The 26,518-nt window shown below is 36.4% G+C and overlaps 1 protein-coding gene across 1 annotated transcript in view; it reads left to right on the forward strand.

The window, feature by feature from the left end:
* MARCH6 (membrane-associated ring finger (C3HC4) 6, E3 ubiquitin protein ligase) overlaps nt 1–25,826 on the forward strand; it is an 83,478-nt gene extending 57,652 nt beyond the window's left edge. Inside the window, exons 20-27 of the mRNA XM_008588697.1 lie at nt 852–1,056; nt 3,144–3,213; nt 6,000–6,181; nt 8,777–8,911; nt 14,505–14,594; nt 17,690–17,822; nt 21,093–21,228; nt 22,594–25,826. Coding sequence (XP_008586919.1) covers nt 852–1,056; nt 3,144–3,213; nt 6,000–6,181; nt 8,777–8,911; nt 14,505–14,594; nt 17,690–17,822; nt 21,093–21,228; nt 22,594–22,684 — 1,042 coding nt within the window. The 3' untranslated portion in view covers nt 22,685–25,826. The remainder of the gene's footprint in view (nt 1–851; nt 1,057–3,143; nt 3,214–5,999; nt 6,182–8,776; nt 8,912–14,504; nt 14,595–17,689; nt 17,823–21,092; nt 21,229–22,593) is intronic.
* The last annotated feature ends 692 nt before the right edge of the window (nt 25,827–26,518 follow it).

Here is a 26,518-nt window from a genome sequence, read left to right on the forward strand (position 1 = left end):
GTCTGTAGGTATATGTAATACTTATTTCTAAAATTTTTAAATTAAAAAACTTTTTCATGCCCACCTTTTTATGGAGAGTGTATGCATATTTTTATCCTCTTATAGATGTTTGCTGCTGGTCCAGTTTCTTTAACTTTATTACACAGGTTAAAAAAATTTTTTTGGTGCATTAAAACCAAACCAACTTAGCTTTATTTTAGAGATTCTTACCTGGTAAATAGGCTTTTCTCAGATTTGGGTTCTCAATCTTTTAGTCAATATGTTGCATTTACTTATTTTTTCAAACTTTATGTGCATTATACTTATTTATAAGTTGAATCTTTGTGATTTTAAAGTTTTTCAGAGAATATTTGTCATTCTGTAGATATCTTAACATATGAAATATGGATTTATATTTGAGTATCTGTCCTTCTCTAACTGTTCCCTACCCCCTTCTCATTTTTCGCTTTAACTGATTTGTAGCTTGCAGGTTTTAGTTGGACTGCATGTTTCAGTAGACACAGTAGTCATCTATAGAGAAGGTTTTTTTCCCTTAAGATCCTCACATAGAGTATCTCGAAGACTGTACTTTTTTTTTTTTCAGTTGCTGATTTCTTTTCAGATTCTGGCTGAAGAAAACATAAAATAGATTGAATTTATTGGGTATTCTTTAAGTTAATTACTATTAAATTTAGAAAGGTTTAGTTTAAAGCAGGCACCAACATTTAGACGAAATTGAGGTAATAGTGCTCTGTATAGACTCTACATGTACATTTTCTACCCTTAGTAGTAAACATTAAGAAAATAAGCCTCATGTCTGCCATTCTGCTCTGACTGAAGTGAGACTTTTCACTGATGTAATTTTTGTACAGGGATCTTCATTCCTATTTATTGGGAGACCAGGAAGAAAACGAGAACAGTGCAAATCAACAAGTCAACAATAACCAGCATGCTCGAAATAACAATGCTATTCCTGTGGTGGGGGAAGGCCTGCATGCAGCCCACCAAGCTATACTTCAGCAGGGAGGGCCTGTCGGCTTTCAGCCTTACCGCCGGCCTTTACATTTTCCACTCAGGGTAAGTCCTGTACAGACTGAGCCAGAAATAGAATTCTTTCAAATTTCTGTTGAAAATTGGTACTGTTAGAATCCAGTTCTCTGTGTAGACATGTCTTATACTTTCCTGATAAAAATCCGTGTTTTATTATTCTCATTATGCATTTAATATATGTAAATGATCAGATTAGTTTATCAAATTTTAGAGATGGATCATAGAGTTGGGAATCCATGGGCTCTTACTCTCTGTTTGAGAGGAAAAGCAAGATTCTAGAAAAATAAGAAAATAACATTATTGGTACATTTTAACTATGTATCAGGAACCTGAATGGGCATTTAAATATTTTTCTCCCATTTAATCCCCACCCAAATACTGCAAGATATGGGTGGTAATCTCATGTTGATAGTTGAAACTGACCGCCAGATTGGTTAAGAAAGCATGAGTCTCTCTGGTCTTTAAACCAAGTGATCAGTCTGTGATTCAGAATTTTGTCAGAAATGTAAGCTGACAAAATTAGTATGAAGTCATTTTTCATTTACATCCAGTCTGTTATATTTTAAATACCCTTTAGTAATACACGCTTGTGAGTCAGATCATTTTGAAACTTGAGCAAGTTATTTAATGTCAGCCTCAGGGTTTTTTTTCTTTAATTATTATAAAAATAGTCATCATAATATGTTTATGGATGGATTACCTGTGGGTCAAATGTATCCATTCATTCAGCAAAATATCTTGAGCGTCTATGATATTTTCAGTGCGCATGAGAGATTTAGAGAGTGTAAAACACAGTCTTTTGCCCTGAAAGAGCTTATAGTCTGCTTGGAGAGATGAGAAAACCAACAGTGGCAGATTTGGGTTCTCATAATGAATGTTTAGAGAGGATGATGTGAATGCTTCAGTCAGAGGCCACTGGTTCATAGTATGAGCCCAAAGGAATCTTCCTGGAGGAGGTAGTGCCTGAACTGTTTTTAAAGTCAAGAGGCCAGACAGAGAAAAAAATGTAAAGTGGGAAGGACATTCCAGGCATATGCCAGGACAAGGACATATTAGACATAGTAGGCTTGAAACTGCAGATAATTGGATATATTTAGTGGGGTATTTTCAGGGGAGAGGTGAGGGATGAGGGGAGCAGTGAGAGGTGAAGCTCTTGGCTGGGCAGAAACCAGATAGTGGAGAGCCTTGAACGTGCACCATGTTCCCTGAATTGTTCTTCCTGCTTCTGTGTTCCCTATGCAGTACCTTATTCTAGAGGACTTTGCTGCATAACCCTGAGGGGAACTTAAAGGTCATCTTTTCCTTTATCTCTTAATCTTAAAAGCATACCTCATAATGAGCTCCCTTTTTCTTTTTCCCTGATGTTTACTCAGCTCTTCAGAGACAAAAAAGGCCTAAGCAAAAGGTTCTTTCTAGCCGGATCAGAGTCTCCTCTGAGTTTTATCATCTGTCCTCTTCAGGCTTCCCACCAGAGCTGTGCTCTCTAGTCTTGTATAGAGGTATCTAAAAGGTAGAAGGCAAACCATAGTCACTGCCATTCTGCCCTGGCAAACTGTTTCCTTCCTCTGTGTGTTCACTTTTATCTGAACTTCTCAATAGAGGAGCCACTAGCTACATGTGGCTGTTTGCGTTTACATGTAATTAAATTAAATAAAGTTTTAGTCATTCACACTTATCACATGTCAAGTGCTAATTAGCCATATGTGGCTAGTGGCTGTGGTGTTGGACAGTGCATATCTAGACATTTCTTATCATTGCAGAACATTCTGATTGGATAGCACTATTATTTGATAAAAGGTGAATATTTTTATTTTGTAATGTTTCATTTTAATTAATAGCAAGGGAACATTTAAGCTGAATATGTTTTATTTTTATGCTCTCTGATTAAAAATATTTTTGCTTGTTATTTGTGGATGTATCTGATTATGTGAAAATGGACGCTTATTTTCCTTTTGTCCTAAATTATACATAATTTTACCTAAAATAAAATTTTCCTTTTTATGTAAAATTTTCAGGAAACAGGCAATTTCTTTTTGATGGGAGAACTGTGTTGATTTTTGAGGATGTCATAAGATACATTGGGCATTTACGCATCTCTTTGTTTTACCTTGCAGATATTTCTGTTGATTGTCTTCATGTGTGTAACATTACTGATTGCCAGCCTCATCTGCCTTACTCTACCAGGTATGAGCTTATTCTAGCTTTCCACTAATAACATCATTAGCTCTTTTTAAAAAAAGATTATAGTATCTTGCTGAGATACTATAATTTTTCATCAAATATAAACTTGAAATAGTTTTCCTCTCATTTTTTATTGAATATGGGATATTGATCCATTTGATTCTCCATCTTGTTGGATTCATTTGGACTACAGGGGACAAAGGCAAGATATAAATTATGATTTGATTTTGGAAGTAAAGTACTTGTGGTCACTTAGTTTTCATGAATATTGTCTTACTACAGTATGGATTTACACAAAGTCATGTGTATGACTTAAGTCATTTTTTCAAGCCAGTCTTTTGATGATAATTATGTTTGTTCACATTATGTAATTCTCTTTCCAATTTATAGCATGCTGTTGCTAGAGAACATTATGAAGCCAGACTGTTGTCCTTTATCATCTGATATTTCCAAATACTAATCTTCTATGGCATTAAGTTTGTTGGACAGTTCAACTGATTAATGTTTCTTAATCTAATAAGAAGCTGTGGATGACTATAGTAGCTTGTCATTTTCTCTGGAGGTCAGGGATAAATGGGGGTGGAGTGAGAGCCTGTGAGAAATGACAAAAGCAGCTTGTTCCCCCCTCGTTTATTGTTTGTATGCAGCCAGAAAATTCTAAATCAAATTTATATGTGTTAACTGCTTAAATAATCATGAAGTGGAAGATAATTTTTCAGCTCTTGTTAAACATAAATGTATATTGAGTTATTGTCTTGATTGTAACACTAACTCAATATAATTTTATAAATGAAATTTGTATTATTTGAATTTTCCCATGAGGGCTAAAGCTGGGAAAGAACAACTAGAAAAATTAATTTCAAATGCTATTTCTAAAATAAAAGAGAACATTTTCTAACTCATAAGAATTGTGATTTTTCCTTAAACTGATAAAAATAAAGATTTTACCATTTCTACATAGTGATTTTTGACCTTTAGTACTTTGCTCTTATTTAGTAACTACTCAAATCACAGCTGTTAAAAAGACAAAGTCTAGCTAACGATTTGAGTACAATGTAGTAAACATATTGCTGAGAAAACTTAGTTTTTGAACTTTGGACATTTTTTTTGTATTTGTGTTTTTATGTTTCATTTTCATGTTTTAATCAAGAATATTAAAATTTAACAAAAGAAGGAAAACTAGTTTTAGTACGTGAATTTGGCAATAAGAGTAATTTAGTTTCATTAAACATTGTTAACCAAGTGTTTCCCTTGAATCCAGTTCCACCATCTAGTGGAAAGAATGCAGTTATTTTTAGTTAAGCATAGAAATGCTTAGACTTATACGTTTGAGGTGATGAGAATGCTTGTTCTCTTCATATGCTGTTTTTCTATATCTACAGTTTAATTGATAAGTTACTCTCAATGAAAAACTAATCCTGTCCTCTCAAAAACACTTTTTAGATTAGATGTATATAAAGTGTGGAATAGAAAGTGGCCATTAAGTTTAAAACAAAAAAAGTCCCCCAAATCAGGAAACACAAACCCTCTAGTAGAAATATATATAGAACACTAGACATTTCTACAGAATTATCAAATACTAATCTTCTGTGGCATTAGTGATCAATGATGATTTTGATATCTTTAAATTAACATGCACACATGTTTATTTCATGTAACATTTACATATATATGTCTTTAAAAGAGTTATTTTCACATCCAGGCTATTTTGTGAGTTTGCAAGGAGCCTGGTTATTAGCATTATGGATTCTAAGACTTGACTGTTGAGTTGGTTTAGTTTGATTTGGAGACAGTGGAGTCCAGTGGTCAAGAACATGAGCTCTGTCATATGGACATGCATTCAAATTCTGCTCCACTCTGTGTAACTTTGGTTGGTCAGTTGCTGACCCTCGGTTTCTTAATCTTTAAAGTGGAGGTCATATCATCTCGGGAGGTGTTGGAAGGGTGAATGAGATAATGTATGGAACATGGTCAGTATGTCCACCATCTCCTTCTAGGTATTCAAAAATAATACCACCATATTAGAAATGCAATCTATAGGAAAAAATACACTGGAAAATTGGGTTTTGATGTTCCCTCTAACCTTATTTAGAATTAATCATGTAAAGAAAGTTACTAAATTGTATAAATGATGTTGTGGGTACACTGTATAACTTATTTCTAACAAGTTTTTGTGTGAGGCAATCCATTAGACAGCTCTCAAATCTGTTTCTTACATTCCAGTATATTTAGATGATCTTAATTTTTTTCTAAGAAAATTAATATGGTATGCTTTGATTATTATGCTTTAAAATGTTATTGTGTCTACCCCTTATTAAAATAAGCTTAGTTTTCTGTCTTGATGAACTAGCCACAGAAGAAAGTTACTCTAAATTATTTGTAATGTTCCTAAATATTGAAAGTATTGACAGCACAAATAATAGCAAAGAAATTCTCCACCTTTGTCCTATTATGTTCATAATGATTTCAATTGGTGATAAAAACAACAAAATCAACTATCCCTTCAAAAGCTTGTTAAGACCCAAGAGATTGAGTAATTGGCATGGCAAATTAGAGTACATATCCAGGAGAGTTTGTCCCTAATGACTTACTCTGTTTTGGTTGTGTCTTAATCAAATAATTGTACATTCTTTAGAGTTTGTGATTTTTGTCTTTTGTCTGTGTGTTTTAGTGAAGACATTGATATATCAAAATGTGATCTTTTTCCTAACATGAAAATAGAACAACATCAAGATTACAGTTGTCCTTACCTAGCCACATGTTTCATTTGTCAGCCTTTCTTTTTTCAGTATTTGCTGGCCGTTGGTTAATGTCGTTTTGGACGGGGACTGCCAAAATCCATGAGCTCTACACAGCTGCCTGTGGTCTCTATGTTTGCTGGCTAACCATAAGGGCGGTGACAGTACTAGTGGCGTGGATGCCCCAGGGACGCAGAGTGATCTTCCAGAAGGTTAAAGAATGGTCCCTCATGGTAGGTTTTTATAATAAAAGACTGATCTTGTCTGATAAAAGTAGTGTACATATTTTAGTGATTTTTTTTAAGTCTTTTCCCCCACTTTTATTTCCTCATTATGCTGATAGTTTCAAGAGAGTTTTTTTTTTTTTTTTTTTTTTAAATTAGGAGGACTATTCCTTAAAGATAGTAGCTTTCTGGTTCATTCCGAGAGCTATAGTCCTAAGTTCAGATGTATTCGAGGGTTAAAAGAAAAACATGCTACTATGTGATCCAGTAAGGCCCTTAAGTAATATAATTAAGAATTAGAAAAACTTATATTTGGAGATTGATTGCATTTTTAAGGAATGAGATATTCTGTAGAATTTAAAATCAATCTTAAGTAGAATTTTCCTTTATTGGTATTTTTTCTTAAATTTGATTTTTTTGATCTATTTGAATATGTGAAATCTTGACTTCAGGATCCAGTTGATGTTTTTCATATCAGTGGGATTCTTTTAATTACAGTCTGTTACTAATTCAAGAATGTCTTGGCTATTATTAGTGTGTAATAAGTAAAGGAAATTATTGCTCTCAGTAAAGAACTGATTACTACAAATGTAGAGTAAAAAAAAAAAAAACAACACTAAGATGATTATCCAAGTTTGGTGATTTATGTATGTGTGTATGTGCATGACGTCTGTGACTGGGAAATATGTTTAGGTCACTACGTATGCCTTTTCATTCGTATAATCAACTCTAGTTTTGTGTGTGAATTTATATATATATATATATATATTTTTTTTGTCTTTTTCCGTGTCCGGCAACGGAACGCAACCCTCAGTGTCGCCCCCGTACCGGACCGGGACCGGCAACGGGATCGCAACCCTTGGTGTTGCCCCCGCGCCTCGCTCAGCCAGTGAGCGGGAACCGGTCTGTACGTGGGATCCGAACCCTCGGAGGGAGTTTATATTTTGATTTCACTTGAAGTTTAATATTTGTTTAATATGAGTGTTGAAAGAAAAACAATCCTTTTTTTTTTTTGTCTTTTGTCTTTTTCCGTGTCCGGCAACGGATCGCAACCCTCAGAGTTGCCCCCGTACCGGACCGGGGACCGGCAACGGGATTGCAACCCTCGGTGTTGCTCCCGCGCCTCGCTCAGCCAGTGAGCGGGAACCGGTCTGTATGTGGGATCCGAACCCTCGGGCAGGAGCGCCGCCGCACTTCCCAAGCGGCGCACTATCCAGTGTGCCACCGGGCCAGCCCAACAATCCATTTTTATAGTGAGAGATTCATTGTATATTATGAGCAGAGGGGTTTAATTGCTATTTAATCTATAAGATAATGAGAAACTTAACTAAATATAAAATACAGAAATCAGCTAATTCCAGTTTTTTATTTAATATTCTTCTATGTCATCACAAATTGCAATGTAAGGAAGCAAGAACTGCATCTTCCACACACACACTACTAATTCTCTTGTTGTTGAAACAGATGTGCTGTACTCACTGAGGCTAACTTCAGAAAAAGAGAGGTCATCAGAATCCAAAGCCACTTTAAAGAGACTGATTTTTTTGGCCACGATTTCATAGTTACTCTACGATATCTTGTTTTCTCTTTGTGTCAACTTGATTCTCATTTTGCCACTTTACTCCAAATTCTGAAGCAGCACTGTCTAATAAACTAGCCATGTGGCTAAATGGTTATCATATTGAGTACGTAAGGACATTTCTGTTATCATAATAAGTTCTGTTGGACCATGCTGTTTTAGAGGGAGCCAGATTGATCAGCTCAGTTCATTACCTTAACTAGGGTGGTGCAGAGCCCTTCCTCTATACCAGTCCACCTCAGGGGTCACAGGTCAGACTATGCGTGGGCCACCCTTGGGCCCGGGGCCTCTGCCAGTCAGTGGGTTTTCTTGGACAAACAAAAGCCTAGTCCTGAGAATGGGATTGTGAGAAAACAGCACAGCCACCTGGTTAATATATATAGTAAAATGAATTTTCTGTGATTTCCCTTTTATAGCAGCAATACATAGTAATTTCAGGTCTTTATTATATGTAGTTAAGAAATCTCATAAAATGTGTAAAAGCTGTTTAAGGTAACACAGTTGGTCTTCTGTATCCATAGGTTCTGTATCCATGGATTCAATCAAATGTAGTTTGAAAATATTGAAAAAAAGAACTAAAAATTAATAGTATAACAATAAAAAATAATACATACAAAAAAATACAGTATAAGAAATATTTACATAGCATTTACACTGTGTTAGGTGTTCTAAGTAATATAGAGATAATTTAAAATTTACAAGAGGAGGATGTGCATAGGTTATACAAGGGTACTTCAAAAATTTCATGGAAAAGTGGAATTAAAAGATAATATTAATCTTTCCGTGAACTTTTCGAAGTACTCTCATATGTGCAAATACTATGCCATTTTATATAAAGGACTTGAGCATCCATAGATTTTGGTATCCACTGGGGGTCCTAGAACCAGTCCCCATGGATACTGAGGGATGACTGTATTATTCTATTAGGTATCAGGTCAAAGAAGAAAAACCTCAAAATGGTATGAAGAGTTTGGCTAAAAGTCAGAAAGATCTTCCTAATTACTTGGTCTCTTGTTTCCTGCTAGATAATGAAGACTTTGATAGTTGCGGTGCTGCTGGCTGGAGTTGTCCCACTCCTTTTGGGGCTCTTGTTTGAGCTAGTTATTGTTGCTCCCCTGAGGGTTCCCTTGGATCAGACTCCTCTTTTTTATCCATGGCAGGTAAATGCATGTCTTTTGTTCATAATAATTTGTTGAGGATTTGGTATCAGAAAAAAGTTCTTAATTATTTTAAATGATTTTACTTTTAAGCAGTTAGTTTAGAAAGACTTCTTAATTTTTTTTTTCTATTCTAGGAACCCTTGTGAAATTGTTTAAATAAAGCCCTTTAATCTTTTGCTTTCAAAATATGCAGGCCATATAACTCCTTTAAAAGAGCTTACGTTATAGGTTGAAATGTTACTTACTATTTATTTAGCCTTCTCAATATTTAAAGATAAAAACTAACATGTTGATCTTTTCACTTTTGAGCTAGAGTGAAGTACCTTGCTCCTTTTGACTTTGAGACTTTAATACTTTTGAATAATTACAGCATGTTTTCCCACGAGGTCACAGGCTCATTAAAAAGAGCATACTGAGGGAAACCATGTAGGTCACAGCAAAGGGCTTAAAGGTCATGGAAAAATAGATTTAACTTTTCAGTGGAAAAGTATACATAGAATTAAGATCTCAAATTCTTAATAGATATAAGTGAAAGAAGGGCTAGGCCTTGACTTTAGTAATTCGGAGGCTTTTTGGCCTTGTTTTTACCTCTTCTTAGTGTATTACAATGGATTTTCTGGAAAATGAAAATTATTTGGGCCATGTTTTCCTTCCTCTATTGCAGATGGAGAACCTCTACAATCTTCATTTAACAGAAGATATTTACTTAAGTGCTTTAATGTATACCCAAACCCTGTACTCTGTCCCAGATGAAAGTGAAGCCCACACAGGAACTTCGTGAGGAACTTAACGTTCCCTGGTGGGAAAGCTAGACAGGCACATAGGTGGCTCGTGGTGTGATTAGGGAAACACAAGGAGCTATGACATCACGTAGGAGGTATTTAAATAGATTTGGGCATTTCAGATGTAGTTTTCTGTAGAAGATAATATCTAGGCCAACCTAATTAGTAGAGAACAGAGGAGTGGGTAAGAAGAGTAAGAAATATATTACAGGAAGGAGCCCATTGGCAGACCTGGAAGTGAGACAGGGCATGTATATATGGGTAACTGCCTCTAATCCAGCCTGGCTCATAGATGAGAATCAGTGGAAGAAATGAGTAATACAGGCAAGTACAGACAGTCCCTCCCTGACTTATGACGGCTTGGCTTATGACTTTTTGACTTTACGATGTGTGAAAGTGGTAGGCATTCAGTAGGTACTGTACTTTGAGTACACACACAGCCATTCTATTTTTCACTTTCAGTGCACAGCATTCAGTAAATTGCATGAGTTATTCAATTTTGTTATAAAATAGGCTTTGTGTTAAATGATTTTGCCCAACTGTAGGCTAATAGTGTTCTGAGCACGTTTAAGTTAGGCTTGGCTCAGGTAGGTATATCAAATATGTTGTTGACTTATGGTATTTTTAACTTACTGTAGGTTTATTGAGACATAGTACCACTGTATGTTGAGGAGCATATGTAATTTAAACAGATGTTATGCCTTTCTGTAAAAGCTGTATTGCAGGGTAGTTAAATAGCATCAGTTAAGAGAAAGAAGCTTTTTTTTTTTTAAAACAGAATAATGCCAGCTAATAAAGGTAGAGAGATTAACAGAATTGGAAAATCACTGTTTTGCAATACCTAACACAATAATTGATTCCAGCAAGAATTGTCAATAGATGTTGAACCTGTTGGGTGAAAGTTTGATAGGTCTTCAGTTACTAAGTTACTGTTGCTGCATAACATGATAGTGGCCTAAAACAACCATTTTATTTTATCCACAGTGTTTGTGGGTCAGAAATTAAAACAGGGCATATAGGTTTGTCTCTCCGTGATATCTGGGCCCTCATCTGGGAAGATTCAGTGGCTGGTAGTGATTTGACAGCTATGGCTGAAATCATTTGGAGACATCATCACTCACGTTTGAGGGTTACTGCTGATTGTTGGTTGGTACCCATCTGGAGATGTCGGCTGCAATTCCTAGATCTGCTTGGGCTTCTTCACAGCTTGGTAGCCTCAAGATAGTTGGGCTTCTTATATTGTAGTTCAGGGAAATGAGTGTTCCTACAAACAAGGTAGAAGCTGCATCACCTTTTATGACCTCATCACAGAAGACTTACAGCATCACTTTTCGTTATACTCTACTGGGTACAAGCAAGTCACAGAGGTTGACTTGATTCATGGAAAGGGGATATACTTCTCCCACTTGATGGGAGAAGAATTAATGGGCATGTGTTGACACCATCACAATGTAGAAATGGTTATTTGCATGATGGCAAATTGTCATTTTACAGATTACTTTGTAGTCCCAAAGGGAAACACAATTTTATAATGGAGAGGTCCAGCAGACAGTACCCTAACCCAGTCAGTAATCAATCATAGCATCACTATTAGTGAGGCAAATGGATATTATCTGCCTTCCAGTGTTATGCAGTGCACAACACTGAAAAAGGGCAGAGTAACTCCTGCCATCGAGGAGCTGGTCTGGTACCAGGATTTAGTGTTCTCCTATTGGACGTAAACAGTTTCACAGAATATCAGTATCATAGAAGGCAACTCTGTGACCATGATAGAGCAAGGCAAAAACAAGACTCCCCTGTTATCATGTATGAACACAGAACATGAGCATTATCCAAACTACAAAAATGACCAAACATCCCTTTTTTCTCGTTACCGTGATTGGCTATTGCTTTATTATTAATTACAGTTGTAGCCTCACTCTGTCCCTTTTTCTAGAAAAGACTTATTAAGATAACAATGCAGACTGCTCTGCTTTCTAATAGCATCTGATACACAGCAAAGCCTTACTTCCTTAAATCCTCCGTCAAATCCCTAACATAAGCTGAAATCCTATAATAAGCCCTTTCTAACACTCTCTTACGGGAGGTCCCCAAGTTTCCCAGGCTGTGCGTTTTCCCTCGCTACAGTGAGTAATAAACACAACTTGTTCAGTTACACATGTGTTCTTGGTGAACTAGATAGAACCCAGCATTGCCTATGAAGCCATCATCACCTTGAAAAATTCTTTGATACTATCAGATTTTAAAAAGCTTATGCATTGTGACACAGCAGTTTGACTTTTTAGAATCTATTGCAAAGAGACATCTCCGTGTGTGCAAGAGGCATGAACAAGGCTGTTTCTGCTAGTTCGTCATTTTTTTTATAATGGCAAAAAAAAGAGAAGCAAACCAAATGTCCATCAACAGGGAATGGCTAAATGTGCTATATCTGTGCTTTGGAATTCAGTACAACAGTTGAAAAGAATGAAGTAGAACTGTTTGTTTTGATATAGAAAGCTCTAAGACATGTTTGAGTGGAGGAAAAGCACAAGCTGTAGGCAGATATGTGCAACATAGTATCCTTAATGTTCTGCATAAAACCGGCAAGTTTTTGAAAGAAGAGCAGCTTACTTATTCTCCATTCCTGAATAAATTCCCTGCCTTTCCTATAGCAAGCAGCTGCAGATCTCTGGGAGACTGGGTTCATTTGGAATTCTAGCAGAGTAACTAGTGTGATATGTCCTGTCCTGTGGAAAAGGACTGGAAAGCAGTGGGTCTTGAAAGAGCTCAGACCTCAGGGATCTGTAGACCTCCTCAGGTGAACATAAACCTCACTTGGGTGCCTTCTGGACTCCCAAAAGGCCAAGAAAAAGTTGAATTGGTAGGTTGGATCTTCCCTACCTGTGAGCGTGGAAGGGTACAGAAAGAGCAGAGAGGCTTTCTCCATATTCCTCAGTAGGAGATTGTTGGCTTGCTATCCCAAAGGTCTGAAGAGGTTAAAATATCCTTTTGCAGTCTTTTAGAATATTCTCAGTTATACCTGAGCCTCTTCTCGCTGCAGAGGAAAATTACAAGTGTTTATCTAAGAGCGGTTCAGCAGCCACAGGAAGAGAAGTCAGAAAGACCAATCAGACCATGTGCCAGTGACAGAACTGCTTGAGGAGCTATGAGCTTTCAGAGAGAAGAATAAACACAGCAGACTGAGTGCAGAACGTGCACACACACACACACAGGAACAGCAGCACTAAAACAGAACACAACTGCTGTGGAGCTACATAGTATGAATTTCAAGCAAATGCAGTAGATGAATAAAAATGTGGACAGATTGGAGGCCTGGAAGATCAATGCAAGAGGAGGAAATTGAGGGGAAAGACAGATATCTAGAAAACTAAACCTTAATGGGAATTCCAGGAAGGAAAAATGTGAGGCATCATTGAAACAAAAATAGAAAAATTTTAACTGAATTGAAGAATGATCTGATTCTTTAGCTTGAAAGAGCTCATTAGATTTGCCGAGATTGAAATCAGTGAGATGAGATTGAAGAGAAAAATACATATTGGGGGCACATCTTGGTAAAATTTCTGAATTCTCAGGATAAAGAGAAATCTTAAAACCTTCAAAAAAAAAATCATACTGCCATTGCACATTTTTCTGTAGCATTGAAAACCATATGATAGAAAAAGAATTTATAGACAACTGAGATAAAAAGGGCAAAAACCAAGCTTCCCATACGCAAACAAACTGTTCATCCATCAGCTGTTCATCCATTGGGATGAAGGTGAGAATTCAGTGTGTATCAACCTCTCACCCCATTTGAAGATGATATTTAGAAAATTAGCCCATCAAACTAGTTTATCGGAACATTGGCCTCAAGATGGTGGACGGTGAAGAGGGAGAATAAACAAGATGAACAAAGCCCATATAAAAATGATACTACATATTTTCTATGGGACATTGAGATCATATGTATGGATGCAGATAAATACATGGGGGAAGATGTGGAGAGTATGTAACCAAATGCTAGTAGTAGTTGTTGCTGGGGAGGGATCAGGATTTGGGGTGGTGGTCACAGAGGATTCCAGCTTTCTCTACCGGTTTCAGTTTTGTAGAAGAACAGATCTAAATTTTATGTGGTTTTTTTTTTCTTTAATACATGCATTTTTAAAAAAGTAAACAGAAACCAGATTGTGAAGGGCTTTGTGTGCCATACTAAGGACTTTAGGGTTGTAAGCAGGGAATTCTTCCATATTCTGATGTGCATTTTAAGAGATTGCTAGGTTGGGGGGTGGCAGGTGAGTACCATGAAGAGCATGGTGTGCAGTGGTACTGGGAATGGAGAGCAGTAGAGATTCTAATAAAAATTTAGCAGGAGAACCACAAGTATTCCAAGCTAGAAGCTATCTGTGAGCCTTTGGAATCGTTTCTTTAGGCCAGACCTGGTTCTACAGTTATCTCTTGACATAAATCAGCTCAGTCAAAATCAATATAACAGCTTAAAGATAGTTTGATGAAATAAAATCATGGCATTTATTTTATATGTTTGTTGAGATCTCCATGAATGTCTACTTTTTTTCCTAATTCTCTTGGGAAAATAATGTAGATTTCCAAAAGATACAAGAATTATTTTTTGATGGAAACATTCAACTTGAACCATTTGAGAAAAAAAATTGCCTGAAATTTTCAGTATATATTAGTCTTCTGTAAAATTGTTACCAGTCTTGCAGAACTGATGTTTTGAAGTGAAATAATGTAAGAAAATTGTATAGCCTCTCTGTTCAGTTTACTGTTAAAAACAATGACAAAAATGTGTTAAGTGTTTTTTATTCCTGTAGGACTGGGCACTTGGAGTCCTGCATGCCAAAATCATTGCAGCTATAACATTGATGGGTCCTCAGTGGTGGTTGAAAACCGTAATTGAACAGGTAAGCAAAATCTGGAAGTGATCATGATTATACTTGGCTGATAGAACTCTTATTTTTCATTTTTCTACTTTTCTACATTTTCTTTAATGAGTATATATAACTTTCTTTTTTTTAAAGATAAGGCAGTTTTGTTTTACCTCTGTACGGGAGAAAAAATAATTTTTTCCTCAACCTTCATGAATTCTAAATTAGAATGGACCCCTGTAACAAAAGAAAGATTAATGAGAAAAACAAATAGAAATTTGTTAAAGTACATATTTCATATATGTATGGGAGGCACTCGAGGAATGAGTAAATTCTCAAAGAGGTGGCTTAGAATTCCTATTTATGTAGCATCTTCAACAAAGAATAGTAAATTTTTAGAGAATTGACAGGGCAAAGGAAAAGAACTTTAAGTCTTTAGGGGTGGCAAATTGGGGCAAGGCAAATGACTGGCAGATAAAAGTTAGTAAAGCTTTTTACTGTAGATTCCGCTTGTGCCATCTTAAGTATGTCTTAAGTTGTTGGTAGTGGTCAGTGGTTAACCTTTGTCCTCCCTAATGAGAGGGTGGTGTGGGCTATCTTATGTCTTTATAAGTTTGTGTCCTGCTTTTAGGTAAATGGAGGACAGAGAGCTTTCCTGCCTCTGCTTCTTCTCAGTTGCCTTCAGCCCAAAAGAATCCTTATTCCAAAGAGGCGTATTTTGGGGGTGGCATATTCTGGTTTCCCACACTACCATGTATTTTCATCAACCACTCTTAAGTGTTCCCTTATCTGAAGTAACTAGTAGCTTAAAGTACCTAGAACTCTGTCTAAAGTAGAGGCAGAATGATGATATGTGCTTGTTTCAGGGCAGGAGTTCTGGAGAAGCTTGGTATTCGGGTTTTTAAGCCTGTAGTCGATTAGAGGGAAAATGGTTATTGCTTGAGGCAATAAGTAAAAGAAAAGGCAGGAAAAAATGTATATTAAAAAAGCAGAGATGTTCAGGAGTACAGTAGTTCCCCCTTATCTCTGGGGGATACGTTCCAAGACCCCCAGTGGATTCCTGAAGCCATGGGTAGTACTGAACCCTATTATACTATGTTTTTTCCAATACATAAATACCTATGATAAAGTTTAATTTATAAATTGGGCACAATGAGAGAGTAACAACAATAACTAATAAAAAGTAGAACAATTGTAACAATATGCTAACACCACTACACTTGTGCTTTGGGACCATTATAAGTAAAATAAGGGTGACTTGAACACAAGCGCTGCAATAGCACAACAATCTGAAAACCGAGAAGTGACTAATGGGCAGGAGGTGGGTGGGTAGCATTTACAATGTGGATACACTGGACAAAGGGATGATTCATGTCCCAGGCAGGATGGAGCGAGATGGGGCAAAATTTCATCATACTGCTAGATTGATGCACAATTTAAAACTCATGAATTGTTTATTTCTGGAATTTTTCATTTAACCAGGCTGTGGTTAACAATGGGTAACTGAAGCCACAGAAAGCAAAACTGTGGATAAGGAGGGACTACTGTATTCTAGCTACATAGCACCAAAGACTATTGCTGTTCTGTGGAACCATCAGATAATTTGGTCATTTTGGTAATAAACTTGAAAAAGGTAGATTATGCTTTTGTGTTTTGATAATAAGACTAGGAAATATAATTCATCTTAGGAAGATTTCTATCCAGTGTAGCCAATGTAACAGATTTTGGTACTTAATTTCTCTAAGCTTTAGTTATCTAGAAAATGTGCTTGTAGACAACCCTCTTATCTTTAGGTCAGTGCCAGATAAATAAGGTGTTAGAATTATGCAGCAGTAAAGGTATACCTCCTTTTGATGTACGGGAAGTAAAGACAGTAGTTTTCAGCCCAGTGTGTGCAAGAAAATTAGTAAAAAAAAAAAAAAATGCCTGTACCTCAAGATTTTGATTCTTAGGAGTGGGGTGGAGGGAGCCAGGGAATTGCTGTGTGTTTGCATGTATCTGTAAAATACAGGCTAATTCTTAAGTTCTCTGTGAGTGCAATGGATTGGAGGCTCATGGCTGTATGTCCCTTCATGATCTGAGTGCAGGCCAGTTCACTCTAGAGTCTCCAGGTGGGACTCTGGCCTTTGTGAAAAAGTGTGGCAATAAGGGATTATTCACAGCTGGATCAACATCATTGATCTTTGTACTATTTTGCTCTCTAATGCATTTTTTTCCTCACCCTTGTGTGTATGTACAAACTTAAGTAAAACTGTTGGGATTGGTTGAGAAACACTGGGGTGCCTTGCTTCAATTATTAAAATGCATTTGGGTAACTAGGTTTCTTTGGGAGTGGCAGCATGCCTTTGGAGAGTTAAGCCTGTTTGTCATTCAGATCCTGAGGTGATGAGGTTGAGTTGCACCACTCCTTGTGACTGGGTGATGAGAGGTTTGAGTGCTGCCAAGGAGGCAAGAATAGTGCAGTAAGAGACTAATGCACTCCATCCCTGTCTTCCATTCCCAAGGTTTTCCCAGTTCCATCTGTTCTTTTTTCTGCAGTACTATTCAGCATAATTTTCTGGATAAAATGATGGAAATATTCTAGAAATTCTTTTTTTTAAAAAAATATTCATCATAGAATTCTTTCATACTAAGTTTTTATGTAAAACACCTTTCAATATGTTAAAATTTGATTTATACAGGCTTTTCAGAAACATGTTTCCTGTTTACAATGTTTTCTGGTCACATTGAGATAAAATGAATGTGATCTTAAATGATAACACAAGTAGTCACTCTTATATAAGATGTGTATGAAGTTATTTCAAGTTATGTGGTCATCATTAATATTAACTGTCACCTTGTACTGTACAGTGCAAGGATACTATAAGTTGTGATTCTAGATTTGTATCTTCTTATTTCTTCACTTAGCAGCATTAACTGCAAAGTGTAAGTGGGTAAATGCATTTTTTAAAAAACTCTATGTTTACGTTTGTGTTCCAGAATTTGCCTGGGCTTTGGAAAAATGACCAGCTTGAATCCTTTTGGGTTGGCAGATTCAGTTCACTGTGGGTTGGATTCAGTAGCGGTCACTCTATTACTCTGGAGGATTTTGTCTCCTATCTTTGTTCTAATTGTTGTTTCCAATGTTTCAGGTTTACGCAAATGGCATCCGGAACATTGACCTTCACTATATCATTCGTAGACTGGCAGCTCCAGTGATCTCTGTGCTCTTGCTTTCCCTGTGTGTACCTTATGTTATAGCTTCTGGTGTTGTTCCTCTACTAGGTGGGTAATGATGGTTGTGGAGCCTTGAAAGAGCACTCTTGTTTACACTGGAACGTTTTTGTTACTATTAGTAACAAAGGCTATCTCACTTCAGATGCTTTATTTGTAAACATATATCCAGCTAAAGCAATGATTTCAAAATACTGCTTTTCTTAGATTTGACTACTCACGATAAGGTTAAAAGGATCATAAAGCTCTTGGGTAAATTTTTTTTTCTCTAAGCAGGTGATAAAGTATTGAAATTTACAGTCTCCCCAAAATAGGCAGGATCAGATTTCCTTTAAGTTGTCTTCTCCTGACTAGAAGTTCTGTGATCACATGCTTAAATGAAGTAGAAGTGTTGTTATATTTAGTTTTTTAAAAATGTTCTTTAGCACTTAGGAAAACCAAAGAGGAGATGCTAATTTGTGATGCTTCAGTAACTGGAAAGACATTATCTTATTGTGTACTGTAAAATCTTCATAGGATCTTATTTTTAAAAATATTATTTATTATAAGCATATTATTATTACAAATTGTGATTTTTCTTTCTGCCTTTACCCAACCTATCCCTACCCCCATCCCCCACCACCTACCTCACCCCTATTTTTAGTGTTCTGAAAGTTCAAGGAATTGTTTAGGTCTTTTCTTTCTTCCTCCCCCCAAAGCACGAGCAACAAAAGAAAAAAATAAACAAATGGTTCTATATCAAATTTAAAAGCTTCTGCACAGCAAAGGAAATAGTCAACAGAGCAGAAAGACAACCTATGGAATGGGAGAAAATATTTTCAAACTATACATCTGACAAGGGATTAATATCCAGAATATATAAAGAACTCAAACAACTATACAGTAAAAAAACCCAAATAATTCCAATTAAAAAATGAGCAAAGGAGATGAATAGACAGACACTTTTCAAAGGAAGACAATATAATTGGCCTACTGGTATATGAAAAATGCTTAACATCACTAGTCATCAGAGAAATACAATCCAAAACCACATTGAGATATCATCTCACCCTAGTTAGACTGGCCATTATTAAAAAGACCAAGAACAACAAATGCTGGTGAGGATGTGGGGAAAGAGGAACTCTTCTACACTGTTGGTGGGACTGTAAATTAATACAGCCATTATGGAAAACAGTATGGAGGTTCCTCAGACAATTACAGATAGAACTACCATATGATCCAGCAATCCTACTACTGGGCATATATCCAAAGGAACGGAAATCATCATGTCGAAGGGATACCTGCAGTCTCATAGGATCTTAAACCCAGCATATTTAAAAAATTGTAAGCACACTTTTCCCCTCTAAATCTTTTTCTTCTCCTGATTTCCTTCTCTTATCATCCTACAAATTGCATGGGTCAGGAACTTTGAAGGCCATCCATGTCACCTTACTCTGTCCTCCATATGCCAGTGGTCTCCAAGTCTCACTGATGTGACCTCAGGAATCTAATCTGTCGGCTCTGGCACCTTTGCCCCGACTTTGATTGAGGCTTTCATCTCTCACTTTTATTTTACCAGCCTCCTTTCTGGTTTTCTGGTTTTGAACCTGCCACCACTAATTCATTCTCCACACTGTGGCCACACATTCATTCTTTCATTGGTTCTTCTGTGGCCTTTAAAATACAGTCCCCTCCCTGGCATAGCTTACAAGGCTGCTCCTTTTGCTTTGATACGGGCTCCGGATGGACCTCACTCCTTGCCTCGCTCCACGTTGGACTCTCTGAGTTTTGGTTAAACAACCACGGAATGGCCTCTTCTCAAACACTCCCTGTCCTCTTCTCCCCATGCTTCTCTCCACACTTTCATTTGTCTTATCCTTCTGCCAGAAATGCCCTTTCTTTTTCACCAAACTACAAGAAAAGGACTTGAAAAAAAAAAATCCAAGCTTTCTATTGAAGTGTAACATGCATACAACTATGTAACCTCACCAGGTCAAGAAATAGAACTTTTCCAGCCCCCTAGAAGTCCTCTTTCTTACCCTTCAGGGTAGCAACTGGCCTGTGTTCTGATAATCCCATTTACTACTCAGCAAATACAGATATTGGCCAGAAAGCAAGCTAAGCACAGGTTTATGTAGTGGAAAGCCCAGCAGTATGTCCTCCAGTCTGCAGGATGGCATGGGAAACCCAGAAGAGTAAAGCTAAGGGGTTACAGTGAGCAAACTACATCGTTTTCTGGTTCCTTCTGAGTAGAAACTTAAAGGTTTTTATTTGGTTTGAATTGCAGTTATGCCAAGTATCATATGTACCATATTAAAATATACATGCACAGGTATGTTGTAAATACCATTACTTAGTCGACTGAACACTTCATTAAAATTAATCATTTAGACTATTTTTTTTCTTATTTACTGTTTTGGCTATAGTAGGAATGTTGTATTTTCTTTTTTTATATTATTCTGCTTATTATATATTCTGCCCATTAATAGTATATGGGCTTAGAATTACTATTTAGATTTCAAAACCAAAATCTTTTGATATTTGCATTATTAAAAATTTTATTGTGGACTCTGTTAGATTTTTGAAAGGGAAAAGAGTGGGAAATGAAAATTTTAGCACTTTTTTGTTCTGTTTAGATACTCTACATAGTTTTTACATATTATTCTTAGAGTACCTTTAGAAGATTTTAGAGTTTTATCAACTCCATTTTAGAGATGAGGAAACTGAGGTTCATAGAAATTGAGAATCTTGCCCAAAGTCTAACTTTTAAGGAGTGAGAGCAAAATTCAAACTCAGCTTCAGAGCCCATATTTTTTCTCACCACAGCACACTGTTGTGGTGTTTGGAATAGTCCAGTTGAGGAAATTGATTTTCTGATTTCCTTGGAAGTACTTCCTCTGATTTTAAAACTCCCCTCTTCCCCACCATGGAAGAGTTGAAACTTATGGTTAAATGTAGAAAACCAAATATTTGAGTATTCTGAAAGTTTGAGGAATATCTCTCTCATTATCTAAGCGCGGTTTTGTTATGTTTTTTAACTGTGATGTTCTTGAAACATATAAATGACTACTGCTTGAGAAACATCAGAATCCAGAATGTTTGAGCTGGAAGGGACCTTAGCAGTCATTAAATCCAGCTCCCCCATTTTACAGAAGAGAAGAGTGGGTGTCAGAAAGGGCTTATGACTCACAGATTGTGGAGAGTCTGACAGACCTGGGAATTAGAAAGCTTGTCCTGAAAGTTTATTCTCCTGTACCCTAGTCCCTCTTCCTACGGAAAAGACGTATTTCATTTCACTGTTACTCCACATAAGCTTACAGTTTTTTGTTTTTGTTTTTACAGGTGTTACTGCGGAAATGCAAAACTTAGTCCACCGGCGGATTTATCCATTTTTACTGATGGTTGTGGTATTGATGGGAATCTTGTCCTTCCAAGTCCGCCAGTTTAAGCGCCTTTATGAGCATATTAAAAATGACAAGTAAGTCTAGGGTTCCATTTGTGTAGCCACTCTTGTTAGGGTGTCGTCATTTCTTAATTTTTATGTCTAATGTGATGAAAAAATAGAAGGGAAAGTGCTCAGATTCTGGGTGTTTTGAGGTAGCAGTAGCAGAATTTGCTAATAGATTTGGCATAGTATGTTAAACTACTGGATGTAAACTACCAAAATATCTCCTTAGGCTTGTGTGTTTTAACAGAGAGTGATAGATGAAAGTCAGGATGGAGAAAGTAGTGATGAAAAGTAAGAGTTCCCGCAATGAGCCATTAACACGTGCCAGGCCTTTGTCACCAGGGCTTCATGTGCTTTCCTTTTCTTAACAACAATCATGTGGCATGGGACTATCGTTCTCATTTCATTGATAAGTGAACTGAGGCTCCCAGCCCCCAGCTGCCTGGCAGACCGTCTCGTGCAGGCTTCACTCTCCCTCAGTCTCCTCACCACAGATGTGGAAGCTCTTACGGGGCACTCTCCTTGACCTGCACTACTGCTTCCAAACTGGTGCTCTTGCATGCTTGTGCCTAGCCCCTACGGCTTGTTGCTGTCCAGCTTTATCACTCACCGTCCTTCAGGAGTCAGTCTCCAGGCCATTCACTCATTCAGTGAGGCAGATCATCAGTGAGCCTTCTGATTTCAGCTCCTGCTCTCCCCTATCTTGGGAGATGTCTGTCACCTTGTGGAGGATCTACAGCCCTACACCCTTTGCCATCTCCTTCTCTCTCATAACGTCACATAAGTTAGGAGCACTTACTATTCTACTTGTGGACCATAGCCTCCTACTCCTGTCACTTGCATACACTTGCTTCCATGCTGTCTCCCCTTTGACCTCACTGAAATCTGTCCTTTGGTTTCTTCTTTTCTGTAAAACTAGAGCTTATCAGATCCTACTTTATTTCCTACCTACCTTTCTAATGATCATATATCTAGTCTATTTACTCAGATCTGTCTGCTAAGCTGTTTTATAAAATCTGAACCTTAACAGATAAGGCCCCTGCGTAAGTGCACTATACCCACCTCTGGCCTCCTAGTGTCTGAGTTGATGGGAACCCGTAGCACATCGATTGAAGCGTCTGCTCCATTACACATCATCAGAGGCCTCCCAGCCTTTGCTGCTCCTGTATCTTCTCTCAAGTCTTTCTGTTAAGGTGCCTGCCTTTGTGCCTTTTGCAGGCTGTAGACTCCCCTTCGACTTACCTAACTATTGAAGGGTTTTAAGAAGGAGTAAGATGATCTCATTTGCATTTTTAAAAAATACATCACTGGCTGTTCTTAGGAAGACTTTCTAAGAAGACTGTTTTACTATGTAAGCTCATACAAGAGAGTAACCATCGTGTTTTTACAACCTAGATACCTGGTGGGGCAACGCCTCGTGAACTATGAACGGAAGTCTGGCAAACAAGGCACATCTCCGCCACCTCCACAGTCGTCTCAAGAATAAAGTGGTTGTCTCAACTCCTTGACCTTCCCCTTGCCTTTACATGTCCTTCTTTGTGGACTTCTCTCTTTTGAAGATATTCCCTAGTGATCTCTCAGTATTGTTTTTAAGTTAAATGTATTTGACTTGTGTTCTCAGCAGCTCTGCTGCTCTGCCCTGCATCTTCCGACATCACTGCTGTCTGAGATCTGTATATGTGTAAATAGAAGTTCCTTGATACCCTAAAACCTTGGATTAAACAGAATGTGCATTGTACATCTTGAAACAAAATGTATATTAATTTATTAAATCTAGTTGTCACTTTATTTTGGACCTGCTGTGATCTCGACAGGAAACGTGCCACAGAGCAATAGTGAACAGGCAAGACTTTTCAATGACATCTTGTGGAGCTCAGTTCATGATGTTCCTAGCAGTTTTACTAAGTAAACTGTACGTTTTGTCTTTCTTGGCTGTTCAGACGTTACCAAGAACATAAAAGGAAACAAGTGGAAATCAGCAACGGAGTGTCTGTGGTAAGAAAACATGAACTTTGTGCTTCACTGTCAGTCGTTTTTGGAAGTTATTTTGTATAACACCAAAGCTGTTGTACATTTTCTACTGCCTGATTTTTTTCATGTGTCTGTGTTTGTAATATTGTATAGTATCTTGTGCTAGGTGAGGAAATTATTTTTAATTTTGATAATATTCCTAGTGATCAGCATTGGGAGTTGGGTTTTTGTGCTTGTTAGGGGCATGCCTATACTTAGAAAAGAAGAAAGAAAAAAAGTCCAAATGAAGATTTTCATTAGTCCCCCTCATCACCCTTTTCCATGCACAGCTCTCTCTTTCTTTTTGGTAGCAGTGGTCAAAAGTCAAGCAACATCATAAATTTCACAGAGTAACATCACCAGTCATACTGCATACTGTTGGATTTAGGATATTCTGAGATGCCTAAGTGTAGATGTGGTTGTTGTCTTAGATTGACAGCATTAGAGAAAACTGGTTAGAACATCTAGTCCTGCTAGTTAGTGCATCACTGGGTGAGGATTAGGGAGCGTATTTCTCCTACTTTTCCATTAGTAAATCGCAAAGTTTCCAAAGCTTTTTGTTTACAGAATAAAACTACAAGTAAAACCAACTCAATCTTATTTGTTCAGAAGAAAGCTGGCGGAGCTGGCCAACATAGTAATACATTTTGTTGGAAATGTGCTGTAAAATCTCAGAGAACTGAACAAACTTGGTTTTCCCTTATAACCAAAGCTTCATGTTAGAAGTTTAGAGAAATAAAATGGTTGGGCACATGATTCAAGTATTTAATGGTAATGGTATATTGTAGGGGTAGTGTTTGTTTTTGAATGCTAATTTAGAAGTTCTCAGAGAAAGTGGACAGCATAGGTCTTCAGAAACTATAGAAAAATTTTTCATATAGTATTAAAATCCATAGACTAAAATCTGAGGATTTATAAAATATGAAAGTCAGCCAAACAAAAGCTACCAAAATCAAGAGCAATGTGTTCTGGTTTTATATTTCAACAGTTTTTCCCTAAGTGGTATGCAAGTACTTTAAAAAATATTTTTAAACAATCAGTATCAAAAAAAAAAAAAAAAAAAAAAATTGACATAGGACTCAGTGTTATACTATTTGGCAATTTGTAGTAGCCATTTCTCTCATATTTGAAATAAGGTCATTGCTGGCTCTACCTTTGCTCAGAAATTTAATTCTACTGTAAAAAATTAGCATTTTAAAGTATAATGCCACGTGGCACGATAAATGTCTATATAAATTGTTCTCTTCGGGAGAAAAATATTAAATTGGGCATATAACTTGATTATATTAATTTAAGTTTCTTTTTTAATTTTTCATATAATTTGTAGATCTTAATATAAAGTCATTGGAACACATCTGTTTTAACAGATGTAGGCAGATACTATAAAAGGTTAAAAATTGTTAATCCTGCAAAATTTTAAATGAATCTTAGTAAATATTTTTTAAAAAAACAAAAACAAAAAATGACATGAATGGCCAAAAAGTTACTCTCTATTTCAGTGGCAGATAACTTTATATTAAATCTTACTTAAGAATTCCTCCCTAGTTTTCAGTTGTGCTTCGTCCTGTTATTTTCAATAAGATAAATACTTTCATAAGGAAAGCATTTTCTGGCATAATATTTGCTTGGGTAGCATCCAGGTTTTATTATTAACCAATAGTCTTAATAAATATTTGAAACCCATAGTTCAGAAGGTGCTAATATTATGGCCCTTCTTTACATAGAATTTTTTTTTTTACATCATAGTGTAGTTCTGCTTCATTTTACGTTGGGCTAAAACAGTCTTCAAGGAAATTTACTAGGAAAGAATACCTTTTTGCTTTATTTTTACTATTTATAAGTTGAAGACAAATCAACATTTGGGGTTAATTTTACATGACCAGTTATCAGATGGTCATAGTATGAAGTGTGCATTTCATTATTAGCAAATTATTTTTGATTTTTAAACTATTAAGTACTAATAGTTGAGATGAAAACTGAAAAAAAAATGCCAATGTGAGGTTTGTGGGTAGCTAGTCTTAAAATAGCTTTATGTTTTTAGATGAATTTTTTTCCTGTTTATCTTTGGAAAAAAACTGGAGATGGAATATCTCAATTCCAGACGTAAACAAAAAGTAATTTTTATTTCAACATTTAATATAACTGTTATTACTGTGGATTCTTGTGTTTTTTCTTTCCCATATTCAAGTAATAGAGAATAACTTTCCCTTAAATGATTAGATCCTAGATATGTCACTTCTGTATTGGTAAATGCTACTATTAAAATGTAATTCTTGAATTTATGTTGAATTGATGACTTTTTAAAACAAAACTGAAACACTGGACATTTGTACATTATATTGTGTTTGCACACACATAAACACACACTCACACATAAGAATGTAGTGCCATTAGAAGAACACTGGCACTTTTTAAACCTTTGCAAGTAAACTTACTTTCATTTTCAGTATTGAGTATTTTAAGCTCACTACATACTGTGAAAAGTTTTTTACATTGTAAAATGTAATTATTGTGTTTAAAATACTCCTTTAGAATGTTAATCATTCAGTCATCAAGAAAAGACAAAATGTTTTACCACTAAAGTATTATTAAAAGCCTCATTTGTGGAGATTCTCTAATTTTCTTGGTTAAGTTGTCTTGTATCTCCCTACCTAATTTGCCCCCTCAATCACATGTTTTTTTTTCAGTCTCTTACTACCCTGTGTCATTTTTTAAAACAACCATCATGAGTAAGGGCTTCTTTGAAATAATCCCCATCAATATCTTTGGCATTATTATAACATGGAACGGAAAACAGTATATATATGTTTTTGTTCCTGTCTATTTTGTATGAGTGCCTCATTTTGTAGCCACGCAAGTAAAGTAGTACCTTAAATGAAAATGTAATGACTAAGGCACTAGGAATGACTGTTGTAGAAGCTAAGTAGAACACTTAGTTATTTGGGATGTTAATTTTCTATCAAAGCAAACTCCTTAGATACCTAGATCAATTTTATGTGTATATATTCTAAAATGCTCCCTTTTTTATGTGGTCATTTGTTGCCTTCTGAGTTGAGAGAACAAAACTGAATAAAGTGAATGTTAGTTGTAGCCTAGTTTTTTGTTTGTTTCTTTTTCCTTTGTTGTAAGATTGCTTTAAAATTACAGAAATGTGCATTATTAGTCAGCATAGGTAGATAATCCAGATTTTAAAATGAGAAAAATGATTAGTTCAAGTTACAGGTGATTATTGCCCTTCCCTTCTGTGAGGGTACATCAAAAAGGTTGAGGGAAAATAGAATTCAAAGATAATACAAATACTTCCACGAAC

The sequence above is a fragment of the Galeopterus variegatus genome, unplaced genomic scaffold (assembly GCF_000696425.1).
Source record: "Galeopterus variegatus unplaced genomic scaffold, G_variegatus-3.0.2 Scaffold4972, whole genome shotgun sequence".
NCBI lineage: Eukaryota > Metazoa > Chordata > Mammalia > Dermoptera > Cynocephalidae > Galeopterus > Galeopterus variegatus.